We start from the raw sequence: 27,150 nt of genomic DNA, 5'->3' as shown, positions 1-27,150 counted from the left end.
ACTCCCAGCTGTACAACTTGACACAACACGGTGCACAGAGCACCTTTTGTTCGGATGATATATCGTCGTGCTCGCATGTCACGTAAACAGCAACACAAGAATCAAACCTTGCTCAAAAATTATACGGAGTCACTTTATGTTCTACTTTGAAAATGCCGAAAGCAGTACCGCAGTCACTTTTATGAGGCCCCCAGCCCAGAAATAAACAGCATTACATTCAGTCAAAGCTACCTCTTGCAACCACAGTAGCAGGAAACCCACATGGCTATTTTGATTTCATTCAAAATACCTGACTATATCAAGTTGTCCGGAGGCGCCTTATTTGTACTCTCTGCTAGAGCTATCCGCACACAAACAAACCCTCACACGGGCGTTGACATCAAGGACAAATAATTTTTTCCAATCAAATGTTGCCTGTGTGACAATATAAGCCGTGTTCCTTAAATTTGAATGCAGCCTTTCAATTTCTTTCGCATTTTCAGCTTATCCCTTTGTCGGCACGGCATTGATGGGGTGATAATAAGTGTGCTTTTCACGTCCTGTGTAGAAGTTAACGGCCTGACATAGCGGTCGCCATGGTTACAAGCAAACGTCGCCCAGAATAGCAAGAGTGGAATCTCACTTCTTTTCATTAACTGTGTAGGAAAAGCATGAATGGCTTTTTAATTTGGGTTTAAAATTATCTGTCGGTGGGTAACTGAAATGCTAAAGGGCGCCACAATTTTTCATCATTTCTACTGGGGGAGCATAGGTCAAACAATTTCCTTCCAAAATGTAATAGTATATGCATACAATATACATGCAAGAAACATGTGCTTGATGTATTTAATTTTGTCATAATACATTTATAATGCACACTGAAAGGACAACCAATGTTTCCGGACAAGTTGTGTCCTTAATTTGTAAAATGGCTTCAAATGACTTCTACTGAGCGTATTTTACAAAGATTCCACCGCATACAGCTATATTTTACGTTTTAAGACTCGTGCTGAATATTCCGGAAGTCTTGTGTTTGAGTTGGTGACGAGTCCGTACGTGACGTCACTGAAGGAACGCCCCCGACCGAAAAAAAAAAGGACACATTGTCGCAGTCCTTCCATCGCGTCAATGCGTGTTTGGTCTGAAAACCTTGTGTTGCACCAGAAAGAGCCAGAAGAGGGTGTCCAAGCTCCATGTAAGGAATTTATTAGCCTGTGGAAACGGGCTGATTCATTCATCACAGGAGCTCGGTGGCCATTTTCTGTCTCTTTTTGGGTGAGACATTTACCCCAATGTTGCCTCAAAATGGCCCGGAATAAATTCTTTAATCGATTGCAAACATGTATGCGTTCCTCTTCAGAACTATTTGAATCATATTCATAACTGGATGTGTACCAAGAAAACATTCTCTGGATCTGAAGCCATTGTTTTGATTCTCTAGCAATGCAAGACGTCTTGGCGTGACGTCACGAACTGGGGGCGGGACTTTCAGAAAATGTCCAATTCGCAGCTCAATGTTTTGCAGATTTTGGACACTTTAAGTCATTTTTATTGGTGTTTTGCATTTGAATAAAAATATAATACTGTATTTTTATTATTTAGATGTTATAAAACGTTTTTTCTGATGTCAGTAAGGAAACAAAAAAGTGACGTCGGTTGTCCTTTAAAAGATCCATTATTCAACAACAAAGGAGAAGACTGCTGAGCAGCGTTGCCTTTTCGGCAGCACGAATGTGCCAGCACCGTTTTTGATTGGGAGGAATGTCTGTACCATTTGACTGTCATCACTGGACAGCTCTGCTTTTTGCGCCTGTAATAGGCAGCATGCGCCAATGCATATGTGGAATTGTCGCAGCTTGGAATTGAAGTGAATTAACGTGGGACAGGAGATGTGAGACAATCTCTTTTCATCAAAGGATGCTACAGTTTAGTGTTTGCTTAAAATATTTAGCTTGTAGCAAATGTGCTCATTCCACCATGACGTCCCTAATCTACTGGTGAAATGGACGCTTTAATCATCTCCTCTTTCATCTCGAACTACTTCATATGAAAAAGAGGTTGCAGAAAGTGCTTAAGTTTGAACGACTGTCTGTGCCTTTTGTGTTGCGTCACATTCTTTGTTATTATTATTATTTTTTGTTCTTATTACTTCAAGATGGCACTGCAAGAGTGGATGCCTTTACAGCATCTCCTGTATTTTGTTTGTCTACTTCTTTCTTTCCTTTTACTTTCATCACTTATTTTACATAAGAATTACAATTCAATAATGTCACAAACCATATTGTGATTTTTGTGAAACGAAACAAAAGTAAGGGCCGAGACACTCTCATTCTAAAGACAAAACAGACTCCATTATTACACCATTTTCTCTTCAGACAACGAATCTCTGCTGGAGCAAACTGATCCACTTGAAAAGACTGCATGCGTGGAAGGTATTCATGGTGGAATTCGTGATGGGATAAGCGCTGACACAGAAACAGGCTGTGAACGAGACAATGTGGCTAAAAATGGGACTGATTGACACCTTCTAGCCCGCAGACATGCAACGACCTGCACCCCTCTTTGCTCCTCACATTGTGTCTCTCTCAGGCCTAAATGGTCAAATTCCTTCAGCTGTCCAGCCTTGGTTTGACCATCCTGACTGTCAGGTTTCACAGCTGACAGATGCATACTGATTTCAATTACCACGGCAGATAGTCAGTCCTCACTTTTGTTGTCAAATAGCTATGATGCAAAGCTCTACAGCCGTGTGATGATTTAAAAGAGCCACTTTTCCACAAAATTCATTTGAGACAATAAAACAAGGATTCCGATATGTTTGACGATTAAGGTCACACTAAATAATTGTAAATAAATGTAAGCCCTTTTCACCACTACTAGTGTTAGTTTGTCTTTTAGCCACTTAAGGCTACTTTAGAACGGCTGGACTGATTTCCATGAAACCTTGCGTGTCATTGGCTTGTGCCTAGCAAGGACCCATTAAATGTCGCTGTGGTTATTGAGAAAAAAATAAATAAATAGAATGGAAAATGTGGATCAAGGAATTTTGTGTTCCTTTCCACGCTGTTTTCTTTCATAAAGCTGTCCTCCCCTGATTTCAGATGTTAGGGTCTCACTCGCATGTCACTACACTACACTATCAAGCACACAGTCTGAAACGGTGACTTTGCATCACTCCAAAAATTGCTCCAATGACAATGATTGACATTTCAGGTTCAATATTTTCTACTGGTGGTATGAAAAATTCAAATGTGAATACTATTTTCTTCTTGAATAACCTGGCTTGAGACGTAGCAAGGACAATCCAAATATGTTTTCCCCAATGCACCTTTTACTCATTCCAATCTCAAGAAAACTTCCTGCCCATTAGATTTTTGTGTTCATAGGCAGATCACAATCGTTCCACCCCCGCGCAGGTGTGTACGTTTCTCATTACATGCAATAAAGCAGCAGTGGTCATATTATTCTCCTTGAACTCATTCACTGCCAGATGATGTGCAAAAATGTGTCCACTCCAGTGCCAGGGTTTTTGTCATTTTCACTCAAATAGCAGAACCCACAGAATATGAAACATTCAATGCAGCGCAACACATCATAGAGTCTCTTAAAAATAGATAATTCCCAAGTTATATGGGTCTGGAGTTATCTGAGCTTGAAATGGAGGTGACTGTACAACATTGCCAGAGGTCTGACCAGCACTTTATTGACACACCCCCCTCGCAAGAAAAAACAAACCCCCAACACATTCGGGAATGACGCTCCACGTCATGCTTTTCAATACATTCGGGAAAGGCAGTGAATGAGTTAAACAGAATCAAACGTGTCCCAGTTTCACCAACACATTAAAACAGTTGAGCAGGAACCGCTCAAACAAATCTTTTTGACTTCAAAGGTCCAATAGCGGCCTAATGCTTGTCCCTTTGTTTTGACTACCTCCATGTTTTTCTTTTCAAACTAAATCACTGCCTTTTTGTACAAGCACAAGCTCTCCTCTTGAAACATTCTCATTCAAAGCAGATACATTACAAAACATCGGGTATCACACAACCAAATCTTTAGCTTCGCAGGTGCTTTCTTCGGGTGAGTTTCATGTTTCACAGCCAAATGTGTGTACACGGCTTGGTGAATAAACAGAACACACCTCAACGCATTCATACGAGCATAATTGTGTCTGTATTTCCTCCCGATGCTCTCTTCACCGTGGCTTGCATTCAAAGGGATGAGTCACCTCGTGAGGTTTTGTCAGGCCATTTGAAGCAAGAACTGTATTTCCAGTACTTCTGTATTAAAGCGTCTGTGCGTGTGTTTAAATGTCTAAATTAAAACTCATTGCAAGTCAAACTACTATATGCCAATCAACTCAAAAGAGAAATTTATTTTTCTCCAAGATTAAGGCGAATTAATGACTGACTATGCATAATCATTATAATGTCAATCACGGCAGCTAGCATATAGTCATTTAATCAAGGTACATAATGTTGCATTTTACAAGCTTTATAAGCATGCTTGATATTTGGAATTTGACGGGCATTTTCAGAACAGATGTGACACCTATCTTTGCTGATTATCACTTGCAACTGAGTACAAGGCACACTTTCTACCAAGACAAGCAAGAAGTACCGATCTTAATCTTTTAAAGGCTACACATTGAATTACCGTATTTTACACACTATAAGGCGCACTTTTAACTCATTCACTACCATTCCCAAAGCATGACGTGGAGCGCCATTCCTGAATTTGTTCGGGTTATGGTTTTTATTGGGGGTAAGGGGTGCTGATAAAGCGCTGGTCATACGTCTGGCAATAATCCCCCCCCCCCCCCCCACGAGGGGACAACATTTGCCTTTTATACATCCGCCCTCATTTCAAGCTCATATAATTCCAGACCCATATAACTTAGGAATTTACTCTTTTTTTTCTGATGAAAGAAGAGAGTCAAAGGCTTCTTAGACTGCATGGAATGTTTATGTAGTCCGAAAACTCAATATTCTGTGGGTCCTGCTTTTTTAGTGAAAAATGACAAAAACCATGACACTAGAGTGGACACATTTTTGCACATCGTCTGGCAGTGAAGGAGTTAATGGCCTATTTTAAAACAGTTTTCATATATAGGGCGCACCAAATTATAAGGCACATAGAATAGAAGCTACAAAAACGGCAGTGATTGTGTTTTGCATGCACTTGATAACACTGCCCTAAAGGGAATACAATACAATGCAGCTTTATTGATATAGAGCTTTCACAACCATTGCAACAAAGCACTTGACTGAACATTTAAAATATCACATCAAATATATCTTAATGCTGATCCATATTTAAGCCCTGTCATTTTATAAAGGGTATTATTATGTTCCATACAATCACGTGTGTAGAGTGTTTTTCCCCAAAAAATCGAGTGTATTTTACCCAACATGAGGTAACCAAAATATTTGTGTCCTTTTTGGGCTACTAGCATAAACCTCCATACAACTGTTTGTGTTGTCCGACCACATTTGTTTTTCAGATTTACCATTTTAATTTGAGATCTGATGATTATTTCGGCACTTATCTCTGAAAGCTTTATTAAGTTCAAACAAACATGTGGACGTGTCCCGTTTGATGGAGTAAACTGGAAGGCAAGGTGGACAACGTGGAATGTTGCTTGTGTGGACGGGCGACATTTTATGCATGTTGCCTGCCTGCGGATGACTTAGTGTCTGCGATTTTGTTACATTGAGTTACAAGTAGACTGAAAACTAATCAATGTCAACACTGGGCAGGCAGTTTTCCTCTGATAAATCACACCAATTAAAGCTTTCATGCTGTGTTTTGAAATCAGAGCATTAAAAATAAGGTTAATACTGAATCATTGTAAGCATCATGTCATGTTTGCTTCCACGTGCAGACTTTGCAACAATTGGATAATGAGACGTTAGAAATATTTTAGCTTATCATCTAATCAACAAATAGAGTCACGGGAAATCTAGACACAAAGGGTGATATGATGCCTTGTTAATGATTACACATCATCCTATTAAATGATAAAATTGGTGTTTTTGACAGGCTGATAAACAGCGAAGAATGCTCTCTGGTCCCTGCTTCACATTGAACAGCTGCTGTGTATGTGTGTGTCAAAGTTACAGTATGACACAATCACCTGACACCACTTAGCCATGCTGTACATTTTCATGATGTTGAACACGGACCGGTGGGAAAACAAGCAGCATATTAAAGACATAAATCAGATGGTGGAATGTTGAGGATGCCCGTCGACACGTCTTGTGGAAAATTGTCTTTTATTTTCATAAATGACTTTCGTTCTGTGCTGTCCGCCACCATTTGATTGAGCAAACTTCACATACAAAAATGAAGTGAAATCGTACAATAATATTACTTTCCAATATCTAATATGAGAATGACTAAAGCTCAAATATTGTAGTGAATTAAAACACTCAAATGTGCATGGAGGAGACGTTATATAAAATCTAAATGTAAACGATGAACATCATGCAAATTACTTTCAACTGGTGGCATGTTCAGTAGCCAAACTGAGCTGGCATCAGAGATCCGAACTGTCACTCAAGAGACCACGCCCACGCCAGGCATACAAAACACTTACTGCAGTGGGTGCGTGTGCTACTTTCATCTTAATTACACTTTATGAGGGCTGTTTTTTTAATGTTTTTTTTTAACTTCACTACCAGATGATGTGCCAAAAAGTGTCCACTCCACTGCCAGGGTTTTTGTCATTTTCACTCAAATTCCAGGACCCACAGAATATTGAGTTTTACTCTTCTTTCATCAAAAAAAAAAGTTAATTCCTAAATTATATGGGTCTGGAGTAATATGATGTGCAAGTGGGGGTGGCTGTACAAAAGGCCAATGGTGCTCCATCGTGGGAGGGTAAAAACATTGCCAGAGGTCTGACCTGCGCTTTATTGGCACCCCCCGCCGCCGTAAGAAAAACCAAAAACCCGATCAAATTCGGAATAGTGCTCAGAACAAATGAATGAATGAATGAATGAATGAATGAATGAATGAAAGCAGAAATGTGTAGTGACATGTCTTGCAATGTTCAAAGCGGAAATTAGATTTTTTTTATACCATATCTCATGTTCACATAATGGGATTCCTCTATTTATCCTATTGAGTCTCAGTGAGGCTGTGCTGTGTGTATTTTATATAACATGCTCCCCCTCCCTCCCACTTTTCCTCTCTTCCCCGGACCCCCACCACCAATCCTCCTCTTCATCTTTATGCTGACAATGTGTCAAAACAGTAGCCTGCCTCCGTGGCTCTCCCACTGCTGTCAAGAACAACATCTCCGCCCTTTCTGCGCTACAAAGCCTCAAAAGTCAGCGTGTGAGTGGATTAAAGATGCAAAATCTGCAAAATCGATTTGCGCAAGTCTATCCATGCCCATAAATTTTGCCGAAAATCCCAGAGAAGGAGGCCTCATTTCAGTGGAGCAATTAGTCAACATGTTTTGCAGCCCTCATGTGAATTTCACCCGGATGTACAAATTGTGCAGTTGTAAGACATTAGAGCAATTATTCATGGCCAGTGGGAAATCATCTGCGGTTCTTCTGTCAGGGCACAGACACTCATCCTTCTCAGAAAGTCATTTCTCTCATTTTGTCATTTCTCTCTCCTCTGACAGTGTTCATCTGCAGTTTTATGGTGGCAGCTCCCATCTTCGGTTACCTGGGCGATCGCTTTAATAGGAAGGCCATCCTGAGCTGCGGTATTTTCTTTTGGTCTACCGTGACGCTCTTGAGCTCCTTCATCAGCAAAGAGGTATGTCGCGGCGACGGGAACAACGGCGGCGCATGTTAGCCCGTATCGCAGACAAGCTCATTAACGTGGATACGCTTTTGTTGAAACCCAGGAAATGAAATGATACGCCTGTTGAGCAAGACACCCACTTTGCTATCGCTGTATTAGCATTTTTATATCTTTGCCCTCCATCCAATTAAATAAGCCCGAGGCTTCGGGGCTCGGTTGCAACACTTGGAAGAAGATAAGGCAGCAGTTTGGCTACCCTTTGACAGTTGTGTTTTGAGATCTCAAAGTTTTGTGTGCATTCAACAATAACATGACTCTCAGGGGCAAATATATGGTGAAATTAACTTCAGCAGAAGGCTTTGTCTGCGTGCAGTTAACATCGCTAAGTCTTTGATAAAAGCACTTGAGAAAAGACGTTTAAAATATATTTGGGTTCATAGCTTGACTTGATTTTATTTGTTGTGTGAAATTTAGTACAATGAGGATAAACCGCATTCATTTTGTTAAAAAAAAATGTAAATTTGACACGTTGTGTAACGTGTGTATTTCAGTGTCATTCTTACCTAAAATAATGAAGCAATATTTCACTTCAAAATACTCAACAACAATGTACTAACTTCTTTGATAAGTAAATAGAGATAGAAAGATAGGTAGGTAGATAGCTAGCTAGCTCGGTAGCTAAGTAGGTAGGTAGCTAGCTAGCTGGCTGCACACCATGGCTGTAGAATGTAGATGATCACATGACATTGCTTGTCCAATCAGTGCTGTGGGAAATGTCATTCGCTTATAGTCATAAACGTGTGGCTATCGTGATAGTCATACAATTGAAATACTTATGCCATGTAATTTTATTATCCTTTTTTTTTTAAACAACCTTTTTTTCTTGTCTTGAATTTGTAAAAACTCTAAATTTCATTATTTAACTAATAAGGTGTTCAGTGAACATGAATATGAACTACTACCATCTTATTATGCAAAATGTTACTGTGGAAATTCATTTATTTATTTATTACACAAACATTGTATTGTTTGAAATTGTATCTTTTTTTCATTTAATCAATGTGAATCTTATCAAAACAGGCAACATTCCTTAAAAAGCGGGTATGGGTAACAAAAATTCCAGAGAGGTGTTGTAGATGGGAGGTCACCCACACGCAAACAAACATTACCTCTGCGTCAAAGGTAATGAAAAGGGCTAATATGCTGCCATTATAACACAACTTGACTGGCAGCCACACGCAGCCTGAAAAGCTAAACCGCTCAATTTCTCCTAGCATATGGTAGCGTTGCAAAGCAGCGGCATTGGCTTGACCACTTTCTATTCTTCTCTGAGTGCTGAGTGAGGCAGTTCCCCACAGTCTCTTCAGCTATGGAACAAATGACAGACATTGAGATGTGTGTGCATGTGTGCACGTCGATGGTCTCAAGAGGGTTTTCACCACTCTGTAACAATATGACAGCCATTTATTTGCCTGTGCGGCAAATGCAGTTAGGCAGCTTAATGCTGAGATGAAATTAAGTGGTCCTCCCCGCCAGAGAAGTGCTGCGATTGAAATGAGGAATCTGCCTCGAGACTCTTTGAGTCTCCATCTTCATGAACATTTCTGAGTGTGTCGATACGATAGACCAAGAGAATCTTAACCCTTAACTCATGACAACCTGTAACCAAGTAACATGATAAATTCCCCACTGTCTTAACTGCTTCCTCTGAAATAGTTACCGTAATTTCCGCACTATAAGGTGCACCAGATTATAAAGCGGACCTTCAGTGAATGGCATGTTTAAAAACATTTTCCAAATACATATAAGGCACACCACATACGGCGCTACAGTAGAGGCATCCATAAAGGGAATGTCAACAAAACTGTCAGTAAAATGCTGAATAAACCCCTGTGAAAATCTGGACTCACCCCACCTATATTATAAATAGCACAGCCACCTGATGCGGCAAATATGCAGTTGTTTATATCCTTGTATCTAGATTTTATATTTTACACTGCATTCTGTATTGTGTATGGTTCTTTTTCTGAGACGTTTATTTGCGATACTTTGTTTCTCTTTTCTACTGCAACCCTCTTCAATTTTGCAGCCGGAGATTGCAAATTTCCCCATTGTGGTACTAATGAAGTTTTTTTCTTATCTTATCTAGGTCAGTTAAACTTTATGAATAGACTAAACATAAGATTTCTGACAACTCCATTCACTCCTAATATGACTTTGCGTAGGTCAGAGGACACTGATTCGCTGTGGTGACCCCTGAAGGGAAAAACTGAAAGGAAAAGAAGATATGCGGATAAACAATTTGGTCTTATGACATCAAATTAATAAGAATTGCTGCATACGCAAAAATGAATACAGGCATATTTTTTTTGTTCTAATCTCGAGTTTAACTGTTTATCATGCCATCAAGTATTTTTTGATGTTCATGAATTAGAAACAGCTGTCAGTACAAACTTGAGTTCAGTAGCACTGCAAAACTGAACTAAAACGGGACCATTAATACTAATATCAATTTCCACTTTTGGGGCAATTAGCATTTTCTGTCAAATTTAATAAGGCTTGTTACCAAATTTGACTAATACACAAACAAATAAAAAATATGTTGAATTGTGCCGCTCGCACAATGTTAGTGATTATATTGTACGAGCAATTTGCAATCTGAGTGCAATCAGAAAGCATTTCGCTGCTGTGTCGTATTGCAGACACAGCCCTCCTCTATTTTTCCAGAGTGGGTTGTCATGGAAACAGCTGCCCACACAGGTGCCCTTGCCAATGTTACCACCTCTTAAGACTTGAAATTATACTATTATCAGTATATCATGGTGGAAAGAAAATGCAGCAAAAATGATTTTAAATATATACGATGCATCCTAAGCTCCAGGGGTAGAGCTACATGGTGCCCACCTTGGTCACTTTACACATGTGGGAATGTTCAATACCTTTATTGTCATTTTCACACCAATACAGTATGCCACAATCAATTTTTATTAACTATATTTAAAAAAACAAATTCACATTAAACTGAATGTATGTGAACATTGCAACAGTCAAGGTTTGTTATCTGTCTGCAGTACTACTGGCTGTTTGTGCTCTCCCGGGGACTTGTGGGCATTGGAGAGTCCAGCTACTCATCCATCTCCCCTACCATCATCGGAGACTTGTTCACGAATAACAAACGAACCATGATGCTGTCTTTCTTTTACCTGGCCATCCCTTTGGGAAGGTAAGTGGCAGAAAGTTTGAACGATAATGCTAGCATGATCCATTCAGACATATGAAGGTCAGACTCAGTCACAAAAACACAGTATAACGCAAAAAAAGTGTTTTAACTTGACACAGCTGCACTAACATCTCCTCCATATGAATGTAAAATTTCAAATATGTGCTAGAGCGGTGTGGGAACTGGCTGGATGTTAAGCGCGAATCTGCAGCCGTTTGATTTTTCTTCAATAAAGACCATGGGGAGAGAGTAATACAAAGCTAAGTGATAAAAGATGAATGGAACGGTGGATGGCGCACAGACAAACTCCTTTGAGGTTTAATATTATGAACAGTACAGTGCGTAACAGCATGCAGAGCTCATGCATGAAGAATCCGCCGGCTGTGCTATCAAGAAGATGCTAATAGAGGGAGAACGCTATAACATTTCATTGAAATGACATAAATACAAGAACACAAGACTATTTGTTACATAATCCTCGAATGGTAGAACAGACTGTGCGGAGAGCTTCATTATATGATTGTTCCGGATGTTTTTTGGACTCTAAATAGACAAGGGAAAGCCAAAGTGACCTCTGGGCAGTGTGTTTAGCGGGTGCTGCTAAACTGCCCGGCAACCCACACAAACAATAGAAAGTGAAAGAATTGGTAAAGCGCAGTTATTAGCTGACATTGTTGTGACTGCTGAAAAAGGAAATCACCTCAATAATTAAATCAAATTTAGAGAATTTTTTAAAAATTTCATCTGTTTGATGCGGAGCCTCTCATCCTGGGTCTCCTTTAACCGACGCTAATGTGCAGATTTATGGTTTATTCACAGCGTTGTACATTCCAGACTTGCTCTGTATGCACTCTGATAAGATTGGTCCTTTGTCCTCAGTGAATTTTCAGTATTTTATTTTTTTTTATTTGTCAATTAGACGGTGATGTGTATTCATCACAATGGGCTCATCACAGCTACTTTAGCCGACCTGATATGACTCCCATCACACCCTGCGCTAGTTCAATCCCCAAACACGTAACTGTTTTCAAATTAACCCAGTCATGAGTAGCATATTCATCAACATCGAGTGCGTAGACAGTCGACTCTTTGGGCCACAAACAGGATGTGTTGATTCCTACAAATGGAAAACAAACACAGTGAGCAAACCCAAGATGGATGAGTCATAGACGTAAAAAATGTCATCCAGGTGCCAGCGGCGTGTCGCTAATCGACAGTTGTGCTGTTTTCCTGCAGCGGATTGGGTTACATCCTGGGCACCAGCGCCAAGGTGGCTGCAGGAGACTGGCACTGGGCACTGAGGGTAAGGGCATCAACGGCTACATTATACGCACAAACAAAGCCACACAAGGACGGATTAGAGCCTCCCCCGAGGGATTGCGGTCGGTTTGTCGTGGATCCGGGTTCAGAGGGGTCGGACACACGGGGGGGAGTGAGGTGAGGGGCGCGCAAGGCTGGATGTTGCAGGGAAGTGACAAGCTAAAGGAAAAACATGTCGCACACACATTGACAGGGCGTCCAGCATCATTTAGAAAACTGCAAAAATGGCTAGGATTGAAAGAAAACTTGCTTACATACTGACATTTGAAATAGCATGTACTTGTGGTTTATATTTTTCAGACCTTGAACTGGAAAAATATAGATAAATTAACACATATAGGTTTTTTTTTACAACATACTATGTTCCAATGCAAGACATGCTTTATCATCAATTAATTTATCCATCCATCCATCCATCCATCCATCCATTTTCTAATCCGCTTTATCCTCACAAGGGTGTGCTGGAGCCAATCCCAGCCTTCATCCTGAACTGGTTGGCAGCCAATCGCAGGGCACACAGAGACAAAGAACTATCCGCGCTCACACTCACTGTTCAATCAGTCCCCCGTGCACTTTTTTGTAATGTGGGGGGGAAAACCGGAGTATCCAAAGAAAACCCACACAGCCACGGGAAGAACATGCAAATTTTGAATCAAACCCACGGCCTCTGCACTGTGAAGTCGGCGTGCTAACCACTGGTCCTCACTTAATTTACGAAATCCCATATTTTCCAAGGTATAAGACGTACCGTAGTATAAGGCCCCAATGACTGGTGTATTTTCAAATCTTTTTGCAGAATATAAGGCGCACATTAAATAAATGAAAAGGGTTTTCCAAATATAATATGTCAATAGATAAAATGTTTCCAAATATAAGGCACACCACATGGGGTTACGCATGACTTTTTCTACAGGGGGAAATGGAGTCGGTGGCTGCTGACAGTAGTTACGAGACCTGTTGTGGCTCAATATTACTTCAAATGCAAGGCGCACCTGCATATAAGGCGCAGGGTCATATTTTGAAGAAAATTAAGGCTTTTGAGTGCGCCTTATACACCGGAAAATATGGGACCTTTTTACTGAAATTAAGATTATTCACTTTGCATGTGCTCTCATTACACAAAGACATGAACATCTCTTGACATGACATGAGTTTCTCTAAATCTTCTTCTTTTCCTTTGGGCTTTTCCCTTCAAGGGGTCGCCATAGCAAATCAGTGTCCTCTATCTTGAGAGGTTTGATTCGCATGTTTGTTTTGGCCAAGCTTTTACGTCGGATGCCCTTTCTGGCACAACCCTTTATTTATTGTATCTACAGTGAGACCTCAACTTACGAACTTAATTGGTTCCCAGACAGAGTGTGTAAGGCGAAAAGTGTGTATCTCAAAAAAAAAATCCCATAGGAAACCATTAAAATGGGAATAATCCGTTCCCGGGTTTCCACAAAATGTACTTTTCAACTACATAAGCCTTAAAACTACACACAACATACCTTTTTCTATGTATGATAAATGTGCTATTGTATTGTAATGAAAGAAATACAGTGAATTGTATCATAAAGTCACTTTATTTACATTTGTGATGGTCATTTATGGCTTGATGGAATGGCATTGGAGGTCGAAGGTCAAAGGGAATTGCTGTTTGGAAAGAGAGCCGCATTACATGAGGACTGTAATTAAAGAAATAAACTGTGGTGTAAAGTTTTATTTACCTTTTTGGTCGTTGATGGCTTATGGAAGGAGAGTCACCTTCCATAAGGACTGTTGCGAACTTAACCTCTGGTGCTGTTCGGTCGTGTGCTTCCGCCGAAGATCACTCCGCCAGCCGTAGTGGGTGTGTATTATGAAAATAGTGCTTATTATAAGGTTTCATTTTCATAAATTTGACGTTTGTAAGACAAAAAGTTTGTAAGTTGAGGTGTTTGTAAGTTGAGGTCTCACTGTATCTGTATTTATCGAGGCCTTGGGACCGGCACAATAATAACTAAACGAATAACTAAATAATGGACGCACCTGCGTATAAGGCGCAGGGTCATCTTTTTAAAGAAAATCAAGGCTTTTGGGTGCACCTTATACACCGGAAAATATCTTGACTAGACCCCTTTGGTCCCCCTTAGTATTGATTGTTTTCCTTACTAAGCATTTGATTCTGATCATTCAAGACAAATGAACCAAATATAAGCCGCTTTGTATTTTTAACCCATCCCCGTGCTTTTAAAACACTTTAAAATATTTTTTTAAGATACATCATTAGGATAATATTCTTGAAGTCATTTAGCCTCAGATATCTAAATACAGGCGACACATAAAACACAAAAATGCATTGATATGAATTCCAAAACCAATTTTTTGAAGACAGCTGCAGTCAAAAGAAATGCAAATGTTAGTGGCATTGCAGCCATCACGGAAACACATTTCTGAAATACGTATAAATAAATAAGTATCTAACAGGATTCCATAGGCGTGGCAGACTTTCGAGGTCAACTTTTAAAAACCCAGAAACAATGTAAGGCCGCGACTCCTCTAATGAAGCAACTGACATTTGACGGCAGAAAATAAACATTCCTTCAGCGGGGTCACAGAGCATTTCTTTGGATTCCGGGACGTGACATGCAGGTAGTTTGCTCAGTTTTCGGGGAAACAGGAAGTCAATTCCTACTGGCCCTGGTGGAACTTTAAAAACAATACAATGAGTAGGGCACTTTGTTCCGCCGTGGCCACGGTGACATTCGAACAGAACAATCCGAAAGCCAATTAGTCAGTGGCGTGGCATGCGGGAGGAAAACAAATATGAAGGCATGAAACGTGTTTTCAGCAGCGGTATCCTGCTGTCAGTAGAAATGACTGGACCGAGCTTCCGCTTGTTTTCGTCCGTCGTGTTCCTGCAACCTTCCTTGTTTGGCCAAAAGGTGGTCGGTAAAAAGGCGAATGGTAGAAAACTGGTGTGTGGGGAAGGCGGTTGCAGGTATGGAGCATTGCCAACCATCCATACGTACAGGAAGTGGCTAATGGGCCCCATGGGAGAAAAGAGGTTAAAAGTCATGGTGTGCCCTGCTGAATAATTCTAAAGGGATTTTTTTAAAGCAAATAAATATATCAAATATAAATATGCCTCAAAAGGTGTCTAGAAGCAGCAAACAAATGAAATCTAAAATTGAATAAATCCTTCCAAGAAAACAGCACAGTCCATATGGATGCTTATTTCTGAGAACAGATGATTTTTTAAAAAGTTATGAGTATTCATGTAGCAGAGTCGATTGCAGGCATGCGACGTTATAAAGAAGGAAGTGATCAATGTGTGTAATCCTCACACCTGAGAGACCACAGCTATCTGGAAAATAAACCACATAAGCCACATCCAGCTCGAAGACGCTCGCATAACCTTCATGAGCCTCAATGCGCTCACTTTTCACCATTTATGCCTATGAAGCAGTTTCATAAGCCACTTATGTGATATGAAGAAAATTTGCTCTGGAGGATGACATTGTTAGATATTTTCTTTTGTATCATCTGCCTTTCTGCTCCCTCATAATAGATGAATATAACGGCAGATGATGCTATATTATATTTGGATATAATGAAAAATTCATTTTTTGTAATACAAATACTGTAATCCGCCGCCAATAAAATAAGGCCAGTAAACTTGTTCATAAATACAATACCAAAACAAAGCCAAATATTTACTACACCTGCACTCAATTGAACCGTTTCAGGCACTACGGTTACTACAGTGGACAGTTTACTGTGTTTGGGTTATGGGATTACCGCACAGTTGTCAATGATAAGGCCCAGGTTCCTCTGGCCCACCACATCATTTCATTCGGCCCACGAAAGCAAATCAAACTTGTGACATTCTATGATGCTTGCTAAAGTCTGTACCATAATTTCAGATTGAATGTAAAATAAAAACAGTCATTATTTTGTACTAGTTATTCATTAATCTGTTGTGCACTCTATATAATATACAGTGTGGCCCGTGGCAAAAAATGAGTTTGACACCCTTGGGTTACAGGATGCATGAAAAGGTTCAGTCACATTCAATGTCATGAGAACACAACAGTAAAATACATAAAATGATTAGGGCCTAAAAAAAATAAAGTTGGCACTTTACACTTTTATCTCGGAGTTCTGACTTTAAAGTGAGAACTCTCAGTTTAAAGTGACTTTATTCTCAGAAATCTGATTTTAATCTCAGAATTCTGACATTTCTAGTGAGAATTCTGACTATTCTCAGAATTCTCACTTGAATCTCAGAATTCTGACTTTAAATTGAGAATTCTAACTTTAATCTCAGAATTCTCACTTTAAAGTCAGAATTTAGTCAGAATTTATACTTTAAAATTATGAGGATAAAGTCAGAATTTCTGATATAAAAGTGAGAATCTTGCCAACTTTTTGTCTTCTTTGGCCCTAATCCTCTTCCGTAGTAACAAATAAATAAATAATACTGGACCCCCTGGTAGATGTGTACTGAATTGGTTTGAATCTGAAACAATGTGACGGTATCATTTGTCATGACAAATTCCTGTTCGCAAATAATTAGGTGACTATTACAAGCATATTCTACTGTATAAACTCATTCGCTGCCAGACGTGCAAAAATGTGTCCACTTCAGTTCTGGGTTTTGTCATTTTCACTCAAATTCCAGGACCAACAGAATAGTGACTTTTAGGACTGCATAAACATTCAATGCAATATAAAAAACATTAGACTCTCTTTTTTCATCAGAAAAAAAAGTTAATTCCCAAGGTATATGAGCTTGAAATGGGGGCGGCTGTACAAAAGGCAAATGTGTCCCGCTCGTGGAAGGGAAAAACATTGCAAAAGGTCTGACCAGCACTTTATCGGCACCCCCCCCCCCAAAAAAAAAAAAAAAAAAAAAAAAAACAATACCCGAACAAATTTGAGAAATGGCACTTCACGTCATATTTTCGATTAACGAATAAATTCAGGAATGGCAGTCAATGAGTTAATTAGTGATAAGAGTAACCTATGGTGTCAGCAACTTGCTGTCGTGTTCGTAAAGCAGCTCTTAGAGCCCCCCAAAAACTCCTTTAGAATCACATGTACCGACAAAAACTGCATGTCAAGCGTATCAACAAACATAGCCGCCATCCATTCAGTTTTTAAACACACCGTTCCTTGTCCTTCTACTCATGTGTACAAACTATCCTGATTGATTCAAACTCAGAATCAGAATGCAATGTAATGCAAGGCCTTTTTTACACAACCGTTCCCACAGGTGTCTCCAGTTTTAGGGATGACTGCAGCAGCCCTGATCTTGCTTTTTGTCCCCGAGCCAAAGCGAGGCAGTGCCGACCAAATGGGGGGACGCATCAAGACCCGCACATCCTGGCTATGTGACATGAAGACACTCGCTAAGAAGTAAGACATCCATCCTGATCGTGCCTCTCTTCCCCTGCTTCCGAGAAACATCGGTTCGGATCTGATGGATGCGTGCTGTGTTTTTATTTGTCGATGAAAATATATATTCTTGCATGGTTAACCTGCAGAATCCATTAAGAGTCGTGGAAATGTCAACAGCGGACACAGTGAGTCTTTGTCATTCATTCGCCGCCTGCTCGACTGAGTGAAGGCAGCTTTGGATGTGTGACAGTATGCGCTTTTGTCATGGGATGACCTTTAGTGGGCAAATTTCTTAAAATAGCTTTTTAGCGACATGAAGTTCACTTGGCGATGGGGGTTTATTGGAAAGTATATTCTACGTGTGGCGCCATAATCTTGATCGGAGGAGCAACAGTGTGAGTGTCGGCCAACACAATCTTCTACATTCAGTCACTCAGAAAGCTGTTTTAATAGCGTGTTATTTTTGTCTCCCGACATAAAACTGTCAAGCCAAAAAGTCGCCTTTCATTTTATGACCACTTAAGCACAGGAGCTGTTTGTTTGCGTGACAACAATCTAGAATAAACAGATATATTTTTAATTGAAAAAAAAAAAACAAAAGTTTGTTTTCAGGAGGCTTGGCCGATACTTGGCAAAGGTACTTTGTCATGAAAAATAAAAACCACCAAAGGGGTCAAATTTAACTCATTCACTGCCAGACGGTGTACAAAAATATAGCCACTCCAGTGCCAGAGTTGTTGTCATTTTCACTCAAATTGCAGGATATTAAGTTTTTGGACGAGATAAATATTTAATGCAGCGTAAGAAATCTTGGACTCTCTTCTTTCATCAGAAAAAAAATAGTTAATTGATAATTTATATGGGTCTGGAGTTATCAGAGCTTGAAATGGGGGCGGCTGTAAGAAAAGGCAAATGCTTCCCCCTCGAGGGAGGGAAAAACATTGCCAGAGGTCTGACCAGTGCTTTATCAGAAAGCTCTCGCGAGAAAAAACAAAACCCAAACAAATTGCGACGCTCCACGTCACGCTTTTAAATTCCCGAATAATTTGAGAATGGCAGTGAATGAGTTAATCAATGAGTGTCAAGTGGCAGTTATGTATCACGGAATAACACTAGATTTGATTTTTATGCTTTTCATAAGACAACAATGTGGCCTGTGACGATAATTTTGTTTGACAACTCCGCACTAAACCAATATTATGTGTCTGTGGGTTCTTTTTCATGTCCAGTCGGAGCTACGTCTTCTCGTCCTTAGCATCCGCTGCCGTTTCCTTTGCTACGGGCGCTTTCGGAATGTGGATTCCCATCTACCTTGCCAGGGCTCAGGTGGTGCAGAAGACGGCGACGGCAGAGCCGTGCGACAACAAAGAGATTTGCAGCAGCACGGAGAGGTGAAAGACAAATGTCCAATTGCTCATTTCAAACTTTGTCTCAACAAGACGACAGCAATGCCCACCCCGTCCTACAACCCCCCTGCCTCATCTTCTCCTATCATCTAGTCTTGTCTTCGGGGCAATCACGTGCATCACGGGCCTGTTGGGTGTGCTCATCGGAGCTGCCACCACTCGCCTATGCCGAAAGAAGACAGAGCGTGCCGACCCCCTTGTGTGTGCCGTCAGCATGTTGGGCTCGGCTATCTTCATCTGCCTTATTTTCGTCGTGGCAAAGAAGAACATCATTGGAGCTTATGTAAGAGTCACATGGAACTCGCTGGCCAGACGTTTGTTTGTCTTTCCACCCTGAAACAATTGACAGAAGAGAGCCTTCAAAAAGAGAAATATCAAGAGTGGACAACGACAAGTGGAATTGTTTGAACCACTATAACAACACTCCTCACATTGATATCAAATACATTTCAGGTTAGAAACCTGCCAAAGTTTCAGATACCCCAACTAAGAAGACATTACATACTTAAACGCCAAAATACAGAACGTGGTCACTTTTTGCTTTGTCGGAAAGGGTGCAACTTGTGGCCATGAAACAATGAACTCTGGCAGGTCTAGACTCACTTACATCTTATTCTTATCGGGTACAAACCAACAGGAAATGACTTTCAACAGTTAGGCCGCTAATGTTCGAAAATAACTTTTGACCAAGCAACACAAGTCTCCTATCCTCTGAATTCCTTCAACTACTACCTTGGCTCAACCTCATTGTCGCCTCCTTAACTTATTCCATATATAAGGTACACCTTCAATAAATGAAGTTTTCCACATATAATATATAAATATACAGTAAAGTCTCGTTATATCGATATCGGATATATCGATAGTCCCGGTTATATCGATACTATTTCTATGCACGCACGGAGAAAATTACATGCAAACAGGGTCGGATATATCGATAGTCCCGGTTATATCGATATTTTTTCGGACTCCCTTGAATATCGATATAACGAGACTTTACTGTATATCAGTTTTCCAAATATAAGGCACACCACATTATAAGGTGCTACAGTATAGAAACCTGGATTATGCACTACTTCTATGGGGGGAATGGAGCCGGTGACTGCTGACCTGGTGTGGCTCAATATGACTTCACATATAAGGTGCACCTGCGTGTAAGGTGCACCTGCATATAAGGCGCACCTGTGTATAAGGCACACCCGCATATAAGGCGCACCTGTGTATAAGGCGCACCTGCATATAAGGCGCGGGGTCATCTTTTGAAGAGAATGAAGGCTTTTGGATGTGCCTCGTACACCGGAAAATACAGTAAAAGCAATGCAGGGGAATGACGTTTTGATTTTCCTTAGCAGCATTGTGACAGCAGTTAATTTGCCTGCCTCACCCGAGACAAAAAAAAAAAAAATCATAAACTAAAACAGGTGACTCCACTCTTATTAGAATCTAGAATATTCTCAGACCTCCCACTTGTTAAAATAGGAATTCATCACACAAGTGCAGTACTGTAAGTGATCATCTCAAGATTCGCAGCTCAGCGCTGAACAGATATTGCGATATTACGCCGTGTGACACGATTGTAGCGGTCAGATTTGCTTCGTCGAGACAGATTGACCCCTCGCAGCTGTTGTATTATCAACATCAACATAATCGGATAAAAGGCCTTTCTTCCCCGTCGGTCACAGTGTCCACGCTTTCATGATAGTCTTGTCGGGCCGCCTCTGTAGCTATGCGGTACCGCCAGAGGTCTGGCGCAAGAACCGTGGGGTATTTCCTCGGTAGAAAACACACGTCACGAGCCAGGATTTTAACTGGGCCACACAAAAGAAGCCCATGTAGATCTGTGACAAACAAATCCCAATTGGGTTGTTTTTTAACAACATCGGCAAAATAGAATTTGCAGCTGCTGCCGCACTTTTCATCTACTGTACATACGACCACAACAGGCTATTCAAAGTTTACTGCTCCACATCAAAGGAACATAAAGTAGCTCTAGAGCCAAACTATGGAATATTATATATCTATGTATATATATATATATACACACATACACACACAAACGTGCACACACACAATCACATACACGCACACACAAGGCATGTAATCTTTATCATCCATGCAGTTTTTCGGCTTGTCTCATCGGAATCAAACTCAAGACGTTCGTGTTTTTGAGTCCAATGGAACCAAATCTTAATCACATGTTTTCCCAACCACAGCAACCCAAGCAGTTGTATTATAGCAGGGCATGCCCACACACAGCAGCTATGATGTACAAGTCTTCTTGCGGCTATGTGTTTCGCAAACCACACAGTGGAAATTGGTCGCTCTTAATCCCCGCGGCTATATAATGCTAAATGTTGTCCTCCCTATTTAGGTTTGCATCTTCATAGGAGAGACGCTGCTCTTCTTGAACTGGGCCATAACGGCAGACATTTTAATGGTGAGTACTCAAAACCCATACTTAGTCTTTGGCGTCTCCGGGAATTCTGTTATTTTACCAGTTTAATTACAAATACCCATGTTGTATTTTGAGTTATGAAGGCGGATGAAATGTCAGCACGAACATGGGTTTGTTTTCAAATGTGTTTTTCCGTGCGCTTGGCCTTTCGTCCTAACGCACACTCAACCTTTATTTTAACATAAATGTTTTCCAATTATTTAGAATCACTTTGCCAGGTGATTATTTTTTTCATTTGGCCTTTTTGATAGCATTACAAAATGTGCCAGAGGAACAAAATCCCTTCGGCCATATACTCAGGTTTTTGGATTTTTAACAAATATCTTTCCAAATACAATATAGTAAAATATTGAAAGAATTAACTTTCCAGAATTGAACTCTCAGCATTACGATAAATGTGTCAACTGTACTGCAACATTCTGTCACATAAGTGGAGGCATAATGCAAACAACACAAATACTCTTGCCACGTTTTCGTTTTATTATTGTGACTTTTCAAAAAATATTGTGCGATTGACAATTAACGCACATTGCTCAGTCAACAGAAATTTTTTTTTTAAATAGTTAGTTCGGAACACACATTTCAAGTACGGTATTTTCCAGTGTATAAGGTGCACCGGTGTATAAGGCACCCCCCCCCCCCCAATGAATGGTGTATTTTCAAACGTTTTCCATATATAAGGCGCACCGTACTATCAGGCACACCTTAAATTAATTAAAAAAACAAAAACAAATATCGATATAACGAGACTTTACTGTAAATATCTAAAACTCCTCCCTCCTCATTATAAGGCGCTACAGTGGGGGCTGGGCTTACACAGTACTTGTTCTCCAGGGGGAAATTGAGTCGTGGCTGCTAACAGTATTTGCAAGACCGGTTGTGGCTCAATATTACTTCACGTACAAGGCCAGTGTGTAAGGTGCAGGGTCATCTTTTGAAGAAAATCAAGGCTTTTGGATGTGCCTAATACACCGGAAAATACGGTCAGTAAGATCAGAGTGATCTCAAAAAATAGATTATTTCAAAAGACCAAAAAGGCAAATAAGGTACCGGAAGGAAAACTCAATGAACAAAAGCTCAAAAATGACATTCAAAGTAACAACGCAAAACCAGGCACTAATGAACCACACCATGGAATCAATACATGACATAGTGTAAAAACAGGACTGACAGCAACAGAATCAACAAACACAATGACTTGTAGACAGAGCCAAACCAAGGTACAGTACTAAAATACCAGAAATGTAACGAGACAATGAGGAGCAACTGGGCAAGACATGTGGCTGAGGGTGTTGATTGGAAAACATCAAGGACTCGGTTGACGAGCACAAGTGGGGAGAAGAAAAAAAAAGGGCGGGACAAAATATGAACCACAACATAACAAAACATGACAAGCCAAATGCCACCTAAAAAATAACACTGCTCATGACTGTGTGCAGATAAAAACCTTAGCCGACACAATCAAATAATTGACCAAAGCATTTTTCTTTTATTGAGTCTTGATAGCAAGTGATTGAAACTCACGTATTCGGGGTGTGTCGCCTCATCGGTTTGTGATTCACGGCTACATGTGCAATCGACATTTTAGCTAATCACCTGACACAGTCGTTCACGTTGCTCATTGCCCCCCTTTCCTCTATGCAGTTTGTGGTTATTCCAACTCGAAGAGCAACGGCGGTGGCGTTCCAAAGCTTCACCTCTCACCTACTCGGTGATGCAGGAAGTCCATACCTAATAGGCCTGGTAAGACTCTACCACAGTGAAATTAAAAGTTGAGCTTCGCATGAGGGTGTGGATGTGAGCTGGAATGTGTAAAAGGACACAACGTGAGCTTTGCTCCTGTCAGCTCTGAGTCGTCATTGTTTCATTGGTGTTTTGGTTTTCCAAGGAAATGTTCCAGAAGACGAGAGTCCAGAGAGTTATTCTAACTGTCACACCCGGTGGCTCCTTCACACACACACATTCACACACAGAACAGCGTTCAGGTGGACAAGAATGAAACATGTGTTTTGCGGTCAGTGGAGTGTAATACAGGAGCCACCTCATTTGGTCAACAAGCATTCTTGTCATTCCAAATATGAGATGAACTCAAGTTGACGTGAAACTCCATCAAGGTACACAGGAAGAACAGTGAATTATTTCCATGACTAAACGACTAAACACAAAAACATGAGTCATTCCTTACGTTGTCTGTGACATCAAGGATATCGGAGTCCACTTTGTTTATCGGAGGAATAACTTCCTGACAGATGTACATTGCATATTGTGTAATTGTACGGAATGCTCACAGGGGCTTTGGGCAAGAAGTCTTTGATTCTTGAATTAGACTTTGCTACAGCTGTCGAACCGTTCTGAAGCGCTCCCCCGTCTTTTTTTAAAATGCTGAGCAAACAAGAATGAAGGAATCTCCTGTGGTTGATACGCTTTTCAAAATACAAAAAGTCGTTTAAATGCTCAATTTAGAATCAAAGAAAAATAGCATTTCATTGGGTAATGAAAGAAAAAAACCCTGCTCACATCTTTCGGCCTACTTCGGAATCTGCATGATTTTTTCTTTTTTTTTTTACTTTTCATGCCTTTCCTGTATTGCGTATCATGAGCACAAAATTGCATTCATTCAAATGGCTAACAGCTGTTCATATTCAAATCTGTCGGCAACTTAAGAGTTTTGACAATAAAGCTGACTTTGACTTTGACTTTTAAACGCACCTCAGATGCATTTTTTGGTGCTTCAGACAAGTACATGGACAATGAGGAAATGAGCCTTCAAAATACCAGAGCCAAGATACAAGCCCAGAATGGGAAGTGGCAGCGCTAGCCATTTTGTGCTGCATAAATACCTGAAAATGTATTTCAAGTCAGGTAGCACATTTTTTTTATCAGAAGCTAACCATTTTCTGGGCCCTTAAAACGTAAAGAACAATTATTTCAACACTCATTAAGAGAATGTGCTTTAATTGCACATACTATACATTGTTTCCATGGCATTTTAAATTAAAGAATGAAGCGCCGAGTAGGTTTTCTCCAGGTCCTCTGGTTTCCTCACACGTTCCAAAAACATGCATGGCAGGCTGATTGAACACTCTAAATTGTCCCTAGATATGAGTGTGATAGTGAATGGTTGTTTGTCTCGATGTGCCCTGCGATTGGCTGGCAAACAATTCAGGGTGTCCCCCACCTGGTGCCCGAAGACGGCTGGGATAGTCTCCAGCACCCGCCGCGACTCTAATGACGGATGTATGGAAGAATAACATCCAATCTGAAAGCAGGGTGTACCTCGACCCTTGCTTAACGTTAGTTTACACGAAGGTGGACAAACACCAGATAAAATGGATCAATAATGAATGGAGGGATTCAAATGGATTTAAATTGCTTTTGTGCAATAAAGTACAGTAAAGTCTCTTTATATCGATATCGGATATATCGATAGTCCCGGTTATGTCGATACTATTTCTATGCACGCACGGAGAAAATTACATGCAAACAGGGTCGGATATATCGATAGTCCCGGTTATATCGATATTTTTTCGGACTCCCTTGAATATCGATATAACGAGACTTTACTGTATATTATATTTTGATGAGTAGGCTGTAATAATCTTTTTTTGTAAATAAATGGCTCCATTTGCTGCAAACCAGCAGATGTACTAAAAACGATGTATTTTCTATTCTCAACATTTTTAAAAACAATGTACATTTTTTTGTTGTAATCCAACTACATTTGGTTATTTGACAATTCTCAACCCAAAGCACCCAACATTTTCCATCTGGCTGCGGCAGTGAAAGTTGCAAATCTTTCACACCACTGACCAACAAGAGCCAGAATGTTCCAAGTGCGTCATTACTCACTGCCTCAGTTCCTAAACTGAGGTTTCGCACACAAGTGCAATGGAGTCATCGTGACGCTGACAGAGCGCAAGCAGATACGGTATACAACCGCCCTATGCGGCCTGGAGCTGATCCCGTCATTGAGTAACATTTGTGAAAGCTACAAAGTTTCTTTTTTGGGATTTCTTATTATGAGGTAACAGCCTCTAATGGGTCGGAACACCTTCATAAAATTCGACCAATATATCACTTAACGACCACTTCCAAGGTAACGTCTCTTATTCTCTCGCCTATGTCGTCATGTACATATACACAGCCGAATCCCTGGAAAAATACATAATAGACTCTATGTGAGTGAGACATGGCCGCCGGCAGAGCGGTTGGGAAGCACCAGGAACAATCAATCAGCAATCTCCTTTCGAAAAAAAAAAAGTCTATATAATTAGACGAATAGCTGTTTCTGTATTTTTAGCCAAGCTGCATAGGCTCAGGGCAATCATTTTTTGTCGCGGGAAACACACGTGAAGAAAATCTGCACATGCAAGCTGCTTGAAGATGAACACTCACACCCATCCTCCTGTCAACACTGACGTAAAAATACTGTAAAATCCATGCGCCTCAACCGGGTTAACTTTTGACCTCTTGGAAACTGGCATTCTCTAACAAGAAGCTCTTGTTCCTTTCTTTGAATGCCTCTGAATAATTACCGTTCTATTTAAAGCAACGAGCCTCTCCGTCACATTTGTCACTGTGTTTGAAATATGAATGGAGGTACACTGTGGCCTGTTCTTCTGTTAGTGTTATTCTTTGAATGTGTGTTCCCATGGCATTACACGATACGGACAAACATCATCTGTTTTCATTTCACCAGGATATTCTATACATCCAAATCTGTGGGAACAGTTTGGAGAAAGCAATTTTCTGTTCTGGTGTGGGTGAAGAAATTTCACCAAGGCATACATTTTGGTTAGGTCTGGGAGAACCTAAGACCCAATACTTTTGTCCATACGGTGGCTACACTCTCATGCAGAAGGGTGATTTGAATCTATTCTCATGAGTAACCATGCAAGTGCTTTGTATAACCAAGAGGATTTCATTTTGCATCTGTTCAAACTGTTTTTGTTTTTCTCTCTTGGCATTTTGCCCTCTGCAGATCTCCGACAGCCTTCGTCAGAGCTACGCGACGTCGTCACTGTGGCGCTTCCTCAGCCTGGGCTACGCCCTTATGCTCTGTCCCTTTATTATTGTCCTGGGGGGCATGTTTTTCCTGGCCACCGCGCTTTTCTTTCTGGATGACCGAGAGAAGGCTCAGGATCAGTAAGTAGCTCTTGGCAATGTTGGAAAATGGGAGCACTTTTGTCTATGATGGGCTGAAATCCGCTTTGAGCATTTTATAACTCATAATCTCTTTTCCAATGGAAATTGGCCTTTCATTTTTATTTTGCCAATCATCATCATTTGGGTGAATGGCGGCTAGGACGGTGACTGTGTGTGATGATTGGCTATCGCCGACGAGGAATGAACTAGGTCCACTGGGTTAGCCTGAAATTTGAATGCAAACAGTGTTTTTCTGAGTTTTTTGTTCTGCTTTACTGAGCATATTGGAAAAATAGTTGAAACACACTCCGCTACCCGAGTGAGGATAAAGCGGCACGGAAAATGAACACTTTCCATTACCCGGAGAGTTCAAAACACTACAACATATACAACAATGACCATGAAAGGCCACCATAGACCTACTTGACCACAACATGGATAGAACAATCAGGGCAGCTTCGAGCCATCGAGAAGTGCTTGAAATTACAGTAAAGTCT

The 27,150-nt window shown here is 40.5% G+C and overlaps 1 protein-coding gene across 2 annotated transcripts in view; it reads left to right on the top strand.

Annotated features, from left to right (window-relative positions):
- spns2 (SPNS lysolipid transporter 2, sphingosine-1-phosphate) overlaps positions 1-27,150 on the top strand; it is a 72,403-nt gene that overhangs the window by 34,703 nt on the left and 10,550 nt on the right. For both annotated transcript variants that reach the window (XM_089017342.1, XM_089017343.1), the window contains exons 3-11: positions 7,619-7,755; positions 10,815-10,966; positions 12,200-12,266; positions 17,523-17,665; positions 18,877-19,038; positions 19,147-19,336; positions 21,425-21,490; positions 23,153-23,251; positions 26,490-26,653. In XM_089017342.1, the coding sequence (XP_088873468.1) occupies positions 7,619-7,755; positions 10,815-10,966; positions 12,200-12,266; positions 17,523-17,665; positions 18,877-19,038; positions 19,147-19,336; positions 21,425-21,490; positions 23,153-23,251; positions 26,490-26,653 (1,180 nt within the window). The remainder of the gene's footprint in view (positions 1-7,618; positions 7,756-10,814; positions 10,967-12,199; positions 12,267-17,522; positions 17,666-18,876; positions 19,039-19,146; positions 19,337-21,424; positions 21,491-23,152; positions 23,252-26,489; positions 26,654-27,150) is intronic.

Source organism: Hippocampus bargibanti, linkage group LG16, assembly GCF_051943395.1.
Source record: "Hippocampus bargibanti isolate YZ-2025 linkage group LG16, ASM5194339v1, whole genome shotgun sequence".
Lineage (NCBI taxonomy): Eukaryota > Metazoa > Chordata > Actinopteri > Syngnathiformes > Syngnathidae > Hippocampus > Hippocampus bargibanti.
The sequence above is the reverse complement of the archived record's forward strand: the minus strand, read 5'-3'. Positions and strand labels throughout refer to the sequence as shown.